Source organism: Dipodomys ordii, unplaced genomic scaffold, assembly GCF_000151885.1.
Source record: "Dipodomys ordii isolate 6190 unplaced genomic scaffold, Dord_2.0 Scaffold5, whole genome shotgun sequence".
NCBI lineage: Eukaryota > Metazoa > Chordata > Mammalia > Rodentia > Heteromyidae > Dipodomys > Dipodomys ordii.
Genome location: NW_012267221.1, coordinates 11,279,150 through 11,295,955, shown reverse-complemented (window position 1 = coordinate 11,295,955; position 16,806 = coordinate 11,279,150). Strand labels below are relative to the sequence as shown.

General features: G+C 40.2%; 2 protein-coding genes across 7 annotated transcripts in view; both read left to right on the top strand.

Moving 5' to 3' along the window:
- Positions 1-5,201, top strand: part of Baz2b (bromodomain adjacent to zinc finger domain, 2B) — a 234,560-nt gene extending 229,359 nt beyond the window's left edge. For 5 of the 6 annotated variants that reach the window (XM_013029116.1, XM_013029100.1, XM_013029091.1 and 2 more), the window contains 3 exons: positions 1,801-2,066; positions 2,852-2,995; positions 3,743-5,129. In XM_013029116.1, the coding sequence (XP_012884570.1) occupies positions 1,801-2,066; positions 2,852-2,995; positions 3,743-3,896 (564 nt within the window). In that variant the 3' untranslated portion in view covers positions 3,897-5,129. Of the gene's footprint in view, positions 1-1,800; positions 2,067-2,851; positions 2,996-3,742 lie in introns of all 6 variants that reach the window. The other variant, XM_013029108.1, reaches the window with a different exon arrangement.
- An 11,417-nt stretch (positions 5,202-16,618) lies between these two features.
- Positions 16,619-16,806, top strand: part of Wdsub1 (WD repeat, sterile alpha motif and U-box domain containing 1) — a 32,139-nt gene continuing 31,951 nt past the window's right edge. The window contains exon 1 of the mRNA XM_013028104.1: positions 16,619-16,712. The gene's annotated coding sequence lies outside the window, so the exon portion shown is untranslated. The remainder of the gene's footprint in view (positions 16,713-16,806) is intronic.

The following is a 16,806-nucleotide window of genomic DNA, read 5'->3' as shown; positions in this document are numbered from 1 at the left end:
TAAAAAACAAACATGATTTCCTCAATTGCACCACAGGTTAGAACCATAGTGTGTGGCACTTGTTATTGAAGACATTTTTATTCTTAATAGAGTTGATCATTTAAATAGGACTTCCTGTTTGACACTTCATAAACTCTGTGTGTGTGTGTGTGTGTGTGTGTGTGTGTGTGTGTGTGTGTGTGTGTGTGTGTGTGTGTGTGTGTGTGTACAGTTGCTGGGGCTTTGACTTAGAGCTTCTTACTCTCATTCAGCTTTTTTACTCAGGGCTGGTGCTCTATTACTACTTAAGCCACATCTCCAGTTCTGGCTTTTTACTGGTTAATTGGAGATAAAATTCTCTCAGATATGTTCGCCCAAGCTGTCATCAAATCATGATCCTCAGACCTTAATTTCTCTAGTTGCTAGGAGGTTAATAGAGACACTGGTGCCCAACTACTTCAACTCTTTTTTATGTTTTGGTCTGGACTTTTTCTTCAACTTCCTTCTAATGAGCTCTGTACTTTTGTTTATATTCACCTTATTCTTACTCTGTTGTGATCTAATAAATCTTTTTGTTTTCTGCTTTTTGTTTTTTTTGTCAGTTGTGGGGCTTGAACTCTGGGACTGGGCACTGTCCCTCAGCTTTTCAGCTCAAGGTTAGCACTCTGCCACTTGAGTCACAGTGCCACGTCCAGTTTTCTGGTGGTTTATTGGAGTTAAGAGTCACACATGGGCTGAGAAGGTGGCTCAGTGGTAGAGTGCTTGCCTTGCATGCCTGAGGCCCTGGGTTCAATTCCTCAGCACCATGTAAGCAAAAAAAAAAAAAAAAACACGGAAGTGGCGTTGTGGCAAAAGGAGTAGAGCGCTAGCCTTGAGCTGAAGAGCTGAGGGACAGCGCCCAGGCCCACAGTTCAGGCCCCATGACCGGACCCAAAAAAAAAGTCACACGGACTTTCCTGCCCAACTGGCTTTGAACCTCCACCCTCAGATCTCAGCCTCCTGAGTAGCTAGGATTACAGTTGTGAGCCACCAGTGCCTGGCTTTGGTTATCTTTAACCTCAGTTTATAATCTAAACTAAAGGGATCCTGGTGATAAATTCTGTGGTACCCAAAATGGTGAGTCAGTCAGCATGTGCAAATTTTAAAAACTCTTAGAATAAGCCAGGCACTTGTGGCTCATGACTGTAATCCTAGCTATTTAGAAAGTTGACATGTGAGGATCATGGTTCAAAGCCAGAAGGTAAAACTCTTTATTTGCAATTAGCCAGCAAAAAGCTGAAAATAGAGGTATGACTCAAGTTGCAGAGCACCACCTCTGAGTGAAAAAGTAAAGTAAGACTACAAGGCCCAGACTTCAAGCCCCTGAAATGGCACATTTAAAAAAAAAATTCTTAAACTGGACACCAGTGGCTCATGCCTGTAATCCTAGCTACTTAGGAAGTTGAGATCTGAGGATTATGGTTCAAAGCCAGCCCAGTCAAGGAAGTTCATGAGACTTACATCTCCAATTAGCCACTCAAAAACCTGAAGTGGTGCTATGGCTCAAACTGGTAGAGCGCTAGCCGTGAGCAAGCAGCTCAGGTATAGTAACCAGGCCCTGAGTTCAAGCCTCGCTACACCACCAACAACAACAAATTCTTAGGATGAATTGTATTCTCATTAATTATTAAATGTTACCCTTATATTACAGGAGAATAAATTCATGGATCTCTCTTTAAAAGAATGATCAGTCTTTTAGATCAAACTAATAGCTTTTTATTTGTCCTGTTAAACTCTCAGTTATTCTCTTACACCTCAATTCTTTCTTTTTTTTAATTAAAGGCAAGTGGTCAAACTATAAAAGTCAAAAAACTTCATGTCAAAGCAAAAAAGACCAATGAGTTGAAGAAAGGCAAGAAAGTAGCTTTAACAGGGGATACTGAAGATGAAGACTCTGCATCTACCAGTAGTTCCCTGAAAAGAGGAAACAAAGACCTCAAAAAAAGAAAAATAGAGGAAAACACTTCTGCTAACTCAGCAAAACAAGAAAATTTTACTTCTGTTAAGAAACCTAAAAGAGATGATAGCAAGGACCTGGGCCTGTGCAGGTATGTTTTCCATTTTCATGTGCTATATATCTATGATACCCCACATTATTTATTCAGAAGCCTCTTACATGTTAACGATGACTTCCTGTTAACTTATATAAGTAGAAAAATATATATATATATATATATATATATATATATATATATATTTTGGCCGGTCATGGGGCTTGAACTCTGGGCTTGGGTGCTGTCCCTGTGCTCTTCAGCTCAAGACAAGCTCTACCACCTGAGCCACAGCGCCACTTCAGTTTTCTGAGTGGTTTTTTGGAGATAAAAGTCTCATGGAAAGCCGGGTGCTGGTGGCTCATGCCTGTAATCCTAGCTACTCAGGAGGCTGAGATCTGAGGATCACGGTTCAAAGCCAGCCCAGGCAAGAAAGACCATGAGACACCTATCTCGAATAAACCACCAGAAAACTGGAAGTGGTGCTATAGCTCAAGTGGTTGAGTGCTCACCTTGAGCTGAAGAGCTGAGGGACAGCACCCAGGCCCAGAGTTCAAGCCCCACAACCGACAAAAAAAAAGAAAAGAAAAGTCTCACAGACTTTCCTGCGCAGGCTGGCTTTGAACCATGATCCTCAGATCTCAGCCTCTTGAGTAGCTAGGATTACAGGCATGAGCCACCGGTGCCCAACAAATATATATATAATGTAAACAAAACATGCCTTTGTCTTTTCAATAAATGTTTATTGAATTTTTACATGAAAGGTTATAATATAAAGTTAATTTTTAATGAAAATAGATTTCTAAAGTATAGGAGCTGATTTCTGATATTTTCCTCTTTAGTATGATCCTGACAGAAATGGAGACTCATGAGGATGCATGGCCTTTCTTACTTCCTGTAAACTTGAAACTTGTTCCTGGTTATAAGAAAGTTATCAAAAAGCCCATGGATTTTTCCACAATTAGAGATAAACTAAGTAATGGACAGTAAGTAAATAATTTCCATCAGTTAATACTTACTACTGTCTTGAAAGTTTAGCACAATGGCCTATTCTGGAATATTTGTAAATGATACAGAAGTATCATTACTTTGACTATAATTGGACACTATTGAATGAGATTGATAGAGTATACAAGCGATGTTGTGGGTGAGAGGGTTCAATAAACTGGTGACAGATTGTCCTGTAAAACAATTGTGAACAGGTCAAACAGGACCTGGGATATAGGAAATTCCAGATAATTGAAAAACTACATTTGGTTTTTGCTTTTGCTCTTCTCTCTCTTTCTCTCTCCCTCTCTCTCTTTCTCTTTCTTTTCTTCTTTTCTCCTTTCTTCATTTCTTCCTTTCTTTCTTTATTTCTCTCTCCCTTTCTCTCTTTTTCTCTATCTTTGTCCGGATGGATTTATATAGCTCAGACTGGCATCAAATTTTCACTCCTCCTAAATCTGCCTCCCAAGTGCTGGGATTACAAGTACATCCCACCCATCACTCGTGGCTGGGAAATCCAGTCTTCAGAGAAATGATTTTCTATTTAATATGTCTTCAAATCTAATTTGGACTAGATCAAGCACATTTTTTTTAATGTCCCAGGCACAAAATTTTATATCCATTCTTACACAGCTTTTCTAATTGTTCTTTTCTTTTTCACTTTTTATTTTACTTTGTATTACTACTTATTGGTTTACAAAAACCAAACCAGTGAAATCAATCTCTAATTATATGTTTCCTTTCAGGTATCCAAACCTTGAAGCCTTTGCTCTAGATGTCAGGCTTGTTTTTGACAACTGTGAAACATTTAATGAAGATGATTCTGATATAGGCAGAGCTGGCCACAGTATGAGGAAATATTTTGAAAAAAAATGGACAGATACTTTCAAAGTGAGCTGAATTTATAACCTCTCCCTTCTTTTTCCCTTACACAAGGACAAATGAGACCAGCAATGTGAACTATTTTTACATAAATGTGCAAGGCACATATCTAATGACTTCTTTTCCTTAAAATATGTATCAAAAAAAGTATCAGAAGAATGATACCATTTTTAAAGGCTTCACTCCTACAACAACCAAGACCCTGGGTTTTTGGTTCGTGTGATTTATCAGCTGATTTAGGTAGAACAGGGAAGCACACCCAAAGAATTTTCCAAGGAAAGGGTGTTAGAGTGCAATAGCAATTAAAATATATCAAACCGCACTGAATATCCAACACCAGAGCTCTAATGTGGGAAATGATTCTCCTTTCCCTCTCAATAAATATCTATTTTTCCTTTTTTTACTTTGTAGTTTATTTTTTAGTGAATGTATTTAATTTTATGAATTATTTATGATTAAACCACATCCAGAATCTTCGTTTTCTGTGAAAAGGAAGAACTAGAAAAAAAATTGCTTTAAATCTTGAAAATACAACAAGGAATGTTTTAAAATATAAAACAAAGCCAAGTTAAACTGTTTACACTGATGTGCTATTAAAGCACCAAAAATTAACTTTACTGTAGAATTACAAGTACATTTATATATATACATATATATATACATATATATGTTGCTGAGTCACTTGTGTAGTTAAATTGTATTTCAAGACAGTGAAAAGAATGACATGTATATAATGTTCATTATTGTTTATATTGTCTTGTTTTAAATATATATTATGTGTATATATTGTTTGGAGACATTATTGTTTATGCCTTAGAAGGGTTGTAGCATTTTTAGTCTGAAGGTAATTACAGCTCTCCGGCTTGTACAGTAATTATCCTCTACCAACACTGTGGCGTCTCCCTAATCTTGGTAGTGCCTGCCTTTGAAACAGGGTGTAGGGGATAGTAATTTTCCATGTTTCTATTTTGTTATATAATTTTAAGCCACCAGGGCGGAAATTGAAGTATAATCATTTGTATCCATGTGGAACCAGATCGTGACAACTTCCTACACACACAGTATTTTTCATGGAGACTTCTCCCTCCCATTGACTTGCCTCAAAAATAAATGTAAAAGACATTTGTAGCCACTGTGTTTTATCTACTGTGTCTTGTGGTGGCCTGTTGGAGGACAATAGATCAGACTTTTTTTGTACTGATGTAAGAGTACTTGAAGTTTTATTTAAAATAAAATGTTGTGGAAAAGGTAGCATTCTTTTTTTAGGAGTGTTATTTTTCACTACTATGTGTGGCACGGATACAATAAAAGACTTTTACAAACCAGTTTTTTTTTAAACTTTTTTCTTAACCTGAAAACTCATTCTTCTGAAAAGTGAATTAATTGAAATTTGATTTTTAGAGTCCTAAAGGAACAACACATGGAGTGTGGTTCAGAGGGCACTGGGCTGGGTGGTAAAGCCAGTCAGGTCTGAGCCTCAGGAAGCTAGCTATAAACTTCTACAGGTTTTCTTCTCTTATTTCATTTATTTCACATTGTTATTATTTTGTTTTGATATGAGAAGTACCTGTTTGTAGGCAAATAGTCCACAGTCTGAATACAGCTCTAAGCAAAAATGAGAAACTATTAGAAAATAAAGGCAAAAGGCCTAAGTCATGGTTCAAGTGGTAGAGTGCCTACAGAGCAAGTGTGGGGCCCTGAGTTCAATCTCCAGTATGGCAGAAAAGAAGACAGGAATAGAATTTAATGCCTATTGTGCCCATTGCTGGATGTTGGGAAATCATTAGTGAGCAAGACAAACTTGATCTTCTGCCTCAGGAACTGGGCCAGCCTTAGATAATGTCAGCTGCATGAATATGCACACAAGCATGTGTGGGTGTGGGTGTGTCTGTCTGTTTGTCTCTGTGTTGTCTGTGTTTGGGTCCTAGAGCTCAAACTCAGGGCCTAGGCACTGTCTCTAAACTTTTTTGCTTGATCACTTCTGGCTTTTTGGTGGTTAATTGTAGGTAAGAGTCTCACTGACTTCCTTGCCATAACTGATTTCAGACTGCCATCCTCAGATCTCAGCCTCCTCAGTAGCTAGTATTACAGGTGTGAGCCACTGGCTTTGAATAGAAAAGGGAGAATAAGAAAGTTTTCAGGAAAATATTCCTCTTTTTTAAGCCAAGAATATTTTCCAGAATCTCTAGATTGTTTGTGAAGACTTTAGGCAAGTCATCTGTTGTTATATAAATATGTATGCTTCTGTTAAGCAAATATTGCATGTGTGCCTTAAGGGGGCTGGTACTTGATCAAACAGCCATGTGGAGCAGAGAACAAGGTGGCATTGTGAGTGACTGGTTTTGTTTTTATTGAGTTGCCAGATGTTGCATGGGATTCTTCCTAACAGTTTTTTGGCGTATGTGTAATTTTATATTAGATGATACGTTGGACTTTGATCACATGCTTTGGATGTGACAGATTCACAAATGAGTAGATCTTCAAGTTCCTATGCACAAGAACAATTTTCCAATAGTAATAATTTCATTTTTAAAATTCCGTTGTTAAAATAAATAAGCCTGGTGGCAGAAGCAAGTGATCCAGTATTATGAGGCAGCAAGGTTGTGAGATTCTGTTCCCAGAAAACTAAAATAAATGAATACTTAAATAAGATTGGGGAGAATGCTTGGTAAATATCAGCTACTTTGGACCAGTGTCCTCATTGTTGTAACTTAGCAACAGAAGCAATTAAGTGTAGTGTGCAATGTCCCCAAAAGGTGGCAACTAGGTGACAATCAATAATCTGTATATGTGGATTGCCTGTCATAAATAATTCTGTACACTCATACTTCCAGTGGTTGGGCTTATTCTCAGTAAAACCTTTAAGATAAAACCTTACTCTAAGCAGGAACTGGTGGCTCACCCATATAACCCTAACTACTCAAGAGCCTGAAATCTAGAGGATCAGCCAGCCTACACTTTTCTAAGTCTGAAACACACACACACACACACAGGCGCGCGCACACACACACACACACACACACACACACACACACACACACCCTTTCCTGATCCATTCATCAATTATTAGGCAACTGAATTAGTTCCCTAACTTTTGAGATATAGTTTCATTGTGATGTAAGTCTTTCTGTTTATTACTTTTTGTTCCTTCTGCCTTCAAAGTTCTTTGGTATTCTATCACACTTTTATTACAACCTTTCCAAGGAGTGAAAACCTAAGTTACTTGCAATTCGGTCACTGTGAGTCCTACTGCTTGCTGCACTTGTTGCAATACATGGCCATGGAAATGGAAGCCAGTTTGTAGATAACCCAAACATCCCTGGCCCTGTTTCACATCATTGTATTGTCCCTTCAAACACTGTATCCAGCTCAGTCTTGGTAGCCAAGATTATACGGTGGTGGTGGCAGCATACTGATTCCTGCCCTGAGCCCTGAAATACACAGCTGCTTCTACCTTGTTCTGTTGTTTACTCTTGGCAGAGTTAAGAGACTCAACTATCTAGAGACATGAACATAACAAGCAATCACAGCTTAGGGACATCTGTTGAGACTGTTTAGGAGGAAGATGGTCATGAGTGCAGTGGGTCTGCTATGGGCCTGGGGAGAAATTTAAGCAACTAAGGGCATGGGCAGTGATGAGCAGCCACACTGGCTAAAGCAAGTCTTCATACCTAAAGGTCCCCGTAGAAGCAGCATTGAGCCCACAGCTGGTGGAATACCCCCCACTCCAGGAGCTGCTTGCTTGGCTGCAAGGATTTGCCACCCAACTATTCTTTGGACCTTAACATAACAGCAATCTTAGCTCAGGGGGTCTTGAGATCCGAAGCCACAGTATCTAGGAGGAAAACAGTTGTGTGAGATCATGTTGAAGGACGGCTGGATGTAGGCTTTCCCAGGAATTGGCAGCCAGGAGTTTGGGCAGCGGTTAGTGGCCTGGCCTCTCCAGCTAGAGCATGGCAGAAGCACAGGACCATGCCCATAACAGCAGGAATGTAACAGCTCCAAGAACTGCCTGCCAGCAACAGACTGAGTTACTCTGGGTACTTCAAACCAAAGAACAACTGTGACTCAGTAGTCTTGAGGTACCCTGCCCCAGGGTCAGGGTAGCCAGGCCTGAGAAAGAGTTGAGGAGAGGGAGAGGGCCAGGTATGGACTCACTGAGGGCTCAGGCAGTGACAGGCATGGTGACAGAACTACTCTCTCTGTCACAGAGAGGATTGCCTGAGGATTGCCACAGAAACAGCATGAAGCTAATGACTGGCCATGCTCAGCAGCCAGGAGCTACCTTCTGACTGGGGGCTTGCTACCAGGCAGGGCCGAGAGCTCCAATCACAGAACTTGGGGATCATGTACAACCCTCAGCATCCTGCCACAGGGCAACAGACCTCTGGGTGGAGTGTGAGAGACCTGAGAGTGCCAGGCTGAGCACCTGCGTCTGTCAGTCCTCCATCACTGGGGAAGAGTACTGTGCTGTTTCTTCCTCCCACTTTAAGAAGCACTGGCACACCCCAAGGGTGGTGTGGGTCTTGCCCTTGGGGTACAAATGAGGAATGTGTGTAGAATTTGTGAACCTTACCAGCCCATAAACTGAAAAATATTGTGCAGTTAACTGTGGCTTCCAGGACACAAAAGGGAATTCTACAGTGAAGCCACTCAGAAGTGGGCAGGTGACTTTACCAGCTCTGCCCTCTGCTCACATATAAGCCTTATACAAGGACAGACTAGAGACTTCAGCACACATGGGCAAAAGGATGTGACTGAGCTACCCCCAGGCCAGTGGTGAGAAGCTCCACTGAATCCTCCCACTACAGTCCTGCCTGGGCATTGAGAAGACTTCACTTGCCAGACTGCAGAGATTCAAACTCCCAACCATTGAATTGGCCTCACATCTCCAAGCAGAAACAAAAGAAATAGGAAAAACAAAGTATCATGAGACTTCCAACACATCAACAGGAAGAGACACCAAAGACAGTGAATAGGAAGAAAGCCCAAAAAACTCGAAAGCATGGTTACCAGAATGAAATTAAAGAGGACATGCATCAAAACCTGAGTGAATGGAAAGGAAGATACAAATAAACAGCTGAATGAGCTCTAAGAGTACAAATAAATGGCTGAAAGAAATAAGAAAATGTAGGATATGAAAGGAATTCAAGATAGAAATACCTATTTATACAAACATCATACTTATGTATTATATATAATTATACATTACATGATATATATTACACAATATATATTATGTTACAATATATTATTATGTAATATATCATGAACTATATATGTATTATTGTGTGATCAATAACATTTTACATGATTATATAACCATATACACTATATGGTTATAATTGTGGGTATGGAGGGAGGAGAAAGGAAAGAATAATGGGATTTGAATGATATCAAAATACATTATATTTATATGTAAATTTGGCATAACAAAACCTATTGAGAATTTATACAATGGGGGGATAGAGTGAGGGGGAAAGAGCAATAGAAGAATTTAATCAGACTAAAAGATATGCACATGTGAAGTACCATCATGAAACTCCTTTATACATACTTAATATATTCTTAAAATGACAGCAAGGAGTTTTGGAGGGAGAAATAGGAGGAGGGAGGGCTAATGGGGAACATGTATAAGGATAAAGTGGAATGACACCTGTTGTAATTGTTTTCAGAAGAGGGGATGAGGGGAAGTGCAGGGAGGTGAGTTTGGGATATGTTGTATGCATATATGGAAATACCATAATGAAACCACTTTGTACAACAAATGTATGCTAATAAAATATTCATAAAATTCATTACATTTCTGTATACTATAAATAAGATCTTAATTTCATTATGAAAATCAGGAGGAGATTTGAAGATTGCCATTTGAAGCAAGCTCCAGCAGGCAAGTTTGTAAGACTCTTCAATTAACCAGCAAAGAGCTGAAAGTGGAGGTGTGACTCAAGTGGTAGAGTGCCATCCTTGAACGAAAAAGCTAAGGGATAGTAACATCTACATACACACACATACAAAGGAAAAAAGGGAGGGGAAAAGTTCCATTGATAATAACCTCAAAAAGGATAAAATACTTGGAAGTAAACGTAACAGAAGAATGTATAATGTGCGCTGAAAACTATAAACATGTTCAAAAAAAAAGGAAACCTAAATAAGTGGAAAAAACCCACTATCCTTATGAGTTGGAAGACTTAAATATTAAGATAATTCTCAATTTGATCTATAGAGTCAACATAATCCATAGCACAATCTTAGCTGGATTTTTTTCTTGAAAATTAATAAGCTGTTATGAAAATTCATACTGCAAGAGGCCAAGAATAGCTAAATCTTGAAAGAAAACATTCATGACCATTGGGATTCCACATTTGCTAACTTCAAGCATTACTAAAAGCTTCAGTAATCACACTGTAGTAGTGGCACAAGCCAATGAGAGGATTGCCTACAGAAATGTCACCTTTCTGTCCAGTTAATCTTAGAAATGGTGCCAACTCAATGAGATAATTCTTTTTAACAAATAGTGCTGATCCTCAAATGCAAGGTGGACCTCATCCTTATACTCAAGGACTGGAGGAGTAGCTCAAGTGGTAGAGCAACTGCCCGGAAAGCTCAAAGTTCTGCAACATAATAAGAACTCAGAATGGATCTCAATATGCAAATTATAATACTATTAAACTATTAGAATGCATAGATGTAAATCTTTGTGATTTTGGACTAAGCAATTCTTCATATATGCTGTACCCCAAAAATGACAAAAGATTAAGATAAATTGGAATTTATGGTTATACTTCAGAACTACTATGATAGCCATAACCATGAGAGAGAAAACAAGTATTTGTGAGGATATAGATATATTGGAAATTTCATATACTTTCATGTAAAATAGCATAGCTCTTTAGGCAAACAATTTGGAAGGTCTTAAAAATGTTAAACCTATAGTTACCATATGACCTAGAAATTTCATATGTATATACATATATATGTAAACATGTCAACCCAAACACTTGTACACAAATGTTTATAGTATTGTTTATGAGAGCTAAAAATTGGAAACTACAAATTTCACCAATTGATGAATGGACAAATAAAATGTGACCTATTTATAATATGGAATATTACTTGGCAATAAAATGGAAATAAAGGCATACTGTAGCATAGAAAAGCCTTGAAAATAAACTAAGAGCCAGTCACAAAAATCACATATATGAGTCCATTGATAGAAAATGGTTGACATGGAAAAAGCCAATAAGAGAAACTGGCTTAATGTTTGCCTAGGGCTTAAGGTAAAGTTGGGGCATTGGGTATTAGCTGCTAATGGGTTGGGTGTGCGGTTTCTTTTTATGGCAATGTTCTAAAATGTCCTAAATTAGATTATCATGGCATACAACTCTAAACATACTAAAAACCATTGAATTTTATACTTATAAATGATGTGTACTACCATGCTTGGCTATAAAAATCTTTGTTAAAAAAACAAAACTACCTATTAACAGCCCACAAAAATTTATTTGAAGTGTTCTCAGGAAGTGTTGAATCCTTCATTTAATTCTCATGGCAACTCTGCAAGGTAGTTTTATTCTCATTTTACAAATGAGCCACTCCAAGTTCAAATTTCTTCAAAGCAAGTAGACTAAAAGCCAGTCCTCTCAACTCTGACCTTGTAAGTGGGCCAAGAGACCAGGTCAGACCACCAATGCAGGCTTGACCTGCTATGCCCAGCCCTTAATCGTGCAGAAGCAACAACTGAGGTTTAAGAAGTGGACTTATGATCATTTTTGTGATCCTTATTGTACACTTTATTGGCATTTTGGAACATGGATCCAGAGGGAGGGGAGGGAAGAAGGAGGGCCAGGAGGGTGGGTTAACAGTTTGGAGGTTACTGTGTCCATTAGAGATGAGGTAATGGGAGACCAGACTTAAAGGCAGCAGCTGAGATGAAAAAGCAGTCAGTACAAACAAGACATTCACGATTCAATGTACAGAAAGGTTGCCATGCTTCTGGTCCTACTACTAAAAGTGGAAGGAACTCGGGAGGAGAAGGTGTGACAGAAACTTCCTCAAAGTGCTATCATGCTGAAAAGGAAAGAATTACATTATTTCCTCAACACAGTTTTCAAATTTTATACAAATATAATGGGTTTGAGTTTATTGTTTTCCCTCCTCAAGTTATAACCTTCCTATAATTGTGCTGACATACTTGTCACTTATAGAAATGCTGAAGGAATTCTAAGCAATGAAAAGTCAGCCTAAAGTTGCTGCTGCTAAGCTCTACCAGCTACTTGGCTGTACAAAGCAGCACTCTAAAACTCAGGTGACTAATTAACAATCTGCAACTGGGACAGTGCTTGACTGGAAGGCTCTCCATTCCACATGGCATCAGCCCTGATGGTTCCCCTGAGAAGTGGAGGATCTCTTCCAGGTGGGTTAACTCAAAGGCATTAGTTACTGGCTGGAGCTAAAGCTAAATGGAGAGATGGGGCCTTCATTCCTCTCAGGTGGCCTGGGTTTCCTTCTACTAAAGGAGAGCTCCAAGAGTGTATGGCTTTTTATAACCTAGCTTTGGAAGTTTTTTTTAGCATTCTCCATCACTTGAGGTAATCGCAATAATCCACCCAAATCAAGGGGAAGGGACTGCTGGAATTTGGATCCGGATGGCCCGAAGTTCTTGCCTGTTAGAGGACTGGTCCTCAGACCCTTGAGCTGTGGTGAGGTGGCAGAAGTCCTAAGAGATGAGGCCTCATGGAATGTCTTCAGGTCACAGTGGGGCATGCCCTTGAACAGGCTAGTGGATAGCCCTTTATTTTTCTCTTTTTCACTTCTTGGCCGCAAGGTGGATAATTTTGCCCCATCATGTGGTTCTACCATGAAGTGCTACCATATTCCCAAACCAATTGTCTACTGAAACCTTCAAATTCATGAGCCAAAATAAGTATGTTCTGATTATCTTAGGTACCTGCTACTGTAATCCGACACAGGACATAACCACCATGACTTGTGTGGCAAAGTTCTAAAAGAGCATACTTGTGGGATATACTGTGTATTCTCTTTTGAGAATACACTCTATTACATTAGATTTGGATTGTATTATATTCTTTTAGATCTGACCATTGTCTTTCCTGAAGGTTACCATAGACAGTAAGTAAACTAAGGGAGTATCCTGATTTTCTTAGACAAAAATAATGAATCAACTGTTTAATGACTAATGACTTTGTGAAAATACAAAATAAGGGGGTTAAAACAGAGACCTAATTCTATCTGGCCAAATGACTGAGAGGATACTATAGAATACTGAAGATGCGATCATAAGACATGTCTTCCAGATTCCTATGGACAAAAATGAACTGGGAACATGATTGGTTCAGTTTGTAAGTTTACTATTAATTGAATTTAATCTGTCAATGTCTTTAATAATTTTCTTCTTACATAATCAAAACCATGAATCTGGAAATAAAAGTGGTTATTTTACAGAAATGTCCTTTTAAGACCCCAAATTCTCTCCAAGAACACTAATAGTAAGATATCTGATAGTAAAGAATTTGAGAGAAGAGGAAGAAATATGAAAAATTGAATTTTAAGTACACATTGATATCTTGCTCCTATCATCTTACCTACTCAGGAGGGTGAATCTGAGGATCACATTTCAAAGCCAGCCTAAATAGACAAATCTAGACAAAAAAATAGACAAATTTCTGCTGATTATTCCCAATTAACCAGCAAAAAGCCAGAAGCTGAGGCATGGCTCAAGTGGTAGAATGCCAGCTGTGAACCAAAAAGCTAAGTGAGAGCTTGAGGTCCTGAGTTCAAGCCCCAGTACTACTACTACAAAAAAACCCTTAAATTTCATATACAAGAAAATATTTTTTTATAATACGATGTCCTTTATGTACTATAGAGGGAAGCAACCTATAGATGAGCAGCCTTTCTTTAGTACAGTTCAAGTACTGTACTGCTTTCTGGTATTCTTATTTTCAGCCATATGTATATCTTCTACCATCAGACAGTTGTCAGGGTGCCCAATATATTCCATCCTCATTCTGAGCCTGTGTCTCATTTGTTTAGCTGCTTCTGGGCCTTTACTTTTTCTGAAAAAATACCAACTTGTTCTGAAGAACTCTGGTAACTCTACTTGGCTGTTACACCAGGGTCATATATCCCTGGTGATTTAATGAAAAGATGGCCAGCGAGAAGGTGTAAACTTTATTGAATGGCAAAAGGTATGGGAGTTGAAAGAACATCTGTGATGGAAGATAACAACCCATTCCCAGTTATTACTTTCTGGATTCCCCAGGTTCTGTGCTAGGGATGTTTTGTCAGTGACACCAGGTGTGGAAAGTAAATGGTTGCATCAGATACAAAAGAATCCTGCACAATTCTCAGGCAGCTTAAAAAAAAAGACCTTGAAAAAAATATACATGTAAACATATCATATGTATGAAGCTTAATGCTTTCTTCAAAAACTAACTATTTCAAGGGAGTTTTATATATTAAACTCTACTAGTCTGATGATAGGTTTACTTTTTAAGCAAAACAACTTCAATACACCCTTTATTGTTTACTGTGAAACTGTTACTGCACAGCTGACCCAGGCTGTCGGCTTCTTTAGAACCTTTTCCTCCACCAGTGTTTTTCCAGTTCTCCTGCTCCCCTGAGCTCCTCTTCACTGCAGATCACGTTTATCCTCATTGGTTCACTAATTGCCTGTTGTTCCCATTGCAATTGTATTTTGAAAGCGTGTATTGCTTGCCTTTTAATTGAAAAGTTAGTTTTCCTTTAAATATATCAATTAAATTCCTATATTGCTCAAATAGCATCATATTAAAATTGAGACCTAGAGCCAGGTGCTGGCGGCTCTACTTTTCATCCTAGCTACTTAAGAGGCTAAGATCTGAGGATCTCAGTTCAAAGCCAACCCTGGGCAGGAAAGTCTGTGAGTCTCTCATCTTCAATCAGTGAAAAGAGCCCGAAGTGAAGGATGGCTCAAGTGGTAAAGTGCTGAAGCAAAAAAAACATAGGCAAGTGCCCAGTCCTTGAGTTCAAGCCCCAGGACTGGCATAAAGAAATAAGAGCATTCAAAGTAAAAAGCTCTCTGTATCTTTTATTATTATTTTTATCTGTACATAGTAGTTGGTAGCATGCCTTCGAACTTCTTTCTGAATAAACTTTACCTCAAAAGGTACCTACCAGCATGGAAGCTACTGGCTCTCCTCAGAGCCAGACTCTGAAGAGATGCCCAGGGGGTTCAGGTGCTACTACCTACCTGCACCTTGTGGTTGGCAGGGAAACCGCAAGTTTGGAACTGGAGGCCTGGCAGCCTGACCTGGGAAAAGCTCTGGAACGCCGGGCTCTCAGGGAGGCACAAGGTGTCCCCCAGGGCTCACTTAGTGTCTCAGGGGAACCAAGACAGTGTGGGCTGGAGAAACACATGGAAACGCAGAAGAAGAAGAAATTAAAATTGTAAACTACGGTGAGTATTGATGTGATTCCCCCCATTTAGCCACGTTTTATATACATTTCAGGTAGTCACTAAACCTTGGGACCTCAGCTGCACTAGAACGTCTTAGGATGAACTTTACTTATTTAGCCAGTTCTGGGACTTGAACTCAGGGCCTGGTTGCTGTCCCTGGGCCTCTTGGTGCACAAGGCTAGTGCTATCTACCACTTGAGCCACATCACCACTTCCATCTTTTTCTGAGATAAGAGCTGAAGGACTTTCAAATCATTATTCTCAGATCTCACCCTCCTAAGTGAAATATCCCAGCGTCCCGGGCCCGTGGGAATTCGAACCCAAAATCAGCGAAAGGAGTCACCAATACTCAATCAGCTAGGAACCTTTATTAGTCATGCTGTCTGACCTCCACTATACCAAGACAGCGAAGACCAGCCATGAAGTCAAATAGCTCAGGGAATTTAAAGGCGAGATCCACTCGCAGGTGGTCAGTAGCAGTTTCATAACTGACAAAGAAGCAAGTTATGAATGGCATCAAAGCAGAGTGGCTAAGCCCTAACAATTTCCTGCAGGCATCCTGGTGCCTAGGCAGGCGATGGGGGCTGTGCACCCAGCTCCAAGGCTTGGGGGGTCAAGCCTTCCTTTGAAGAGCAGATACCTGGCTCAGTGGGGTGTGAGCTAGGAGGGCTCTGCTTTAGCCTTTAGGAAAACATTACTTCCTCAAATGGCAGAAAGCATTGGTAGCTCCCCAAATGGCCTAGAGGTGAGATAAGCCATCCTTAGAAATGCAGGTGCCTAGTTCAGCCATCCCGGTGCTTAACTCTACTGAGGCCTTCATTTTTGAAATTTAACATTTGGCACAATCTCAATCAATACAAATGATCAAGTTTCAGTAGCTGTCAGGCCGCAGTCTTCTTCTATTCCCAGGTTCTGTACCTGTATTTCTGAGGTTACCTGGGACTTGTTCGTCCCAGTTAAATTTTCTTCTTCCTTGGTCTAATCCATACCCTGTCTGCTTAATTTTGACCTGGTCCTAACAATCTCACATCTCATATTCTTTCTTCTGGGGGGTGGGGCTGGGGCACACTAAGGAGCTAGGATAACAGGCTTGAGCCGCCGGCTTCCAGCCCAAACAACTCTTCTCCAACCTACAAACTGGAACTCAAAGCAGCCCAGGCCACCGCCAGGGGAGAGTGCGCATGCGCCGTGGCCCCGCCTGGCTTGGGGCGGGGCCTGGCCGTGTGGAGGTGGGGTTTAGGCGCGCGCGTCTGCCGCTCTCGCCTCACCTGCGGCTCACGTGACCGCGTTGCCCTTCGGGTACCTTCGGGCGCGCTTCCTGGGCGCCGGGATTGAAGGCACCTGTGCTCTCTCGGGTCTCGGGCGAGTCGGCGGTGAGCGCGGGTGGGCCGGGCCCGGGCCGCTGGCGTGGGCTCCGGTGCTTCCGTGCGGGGCGAGTTAGGCCGGCCGAGGTTGGGCGAGGGGCGT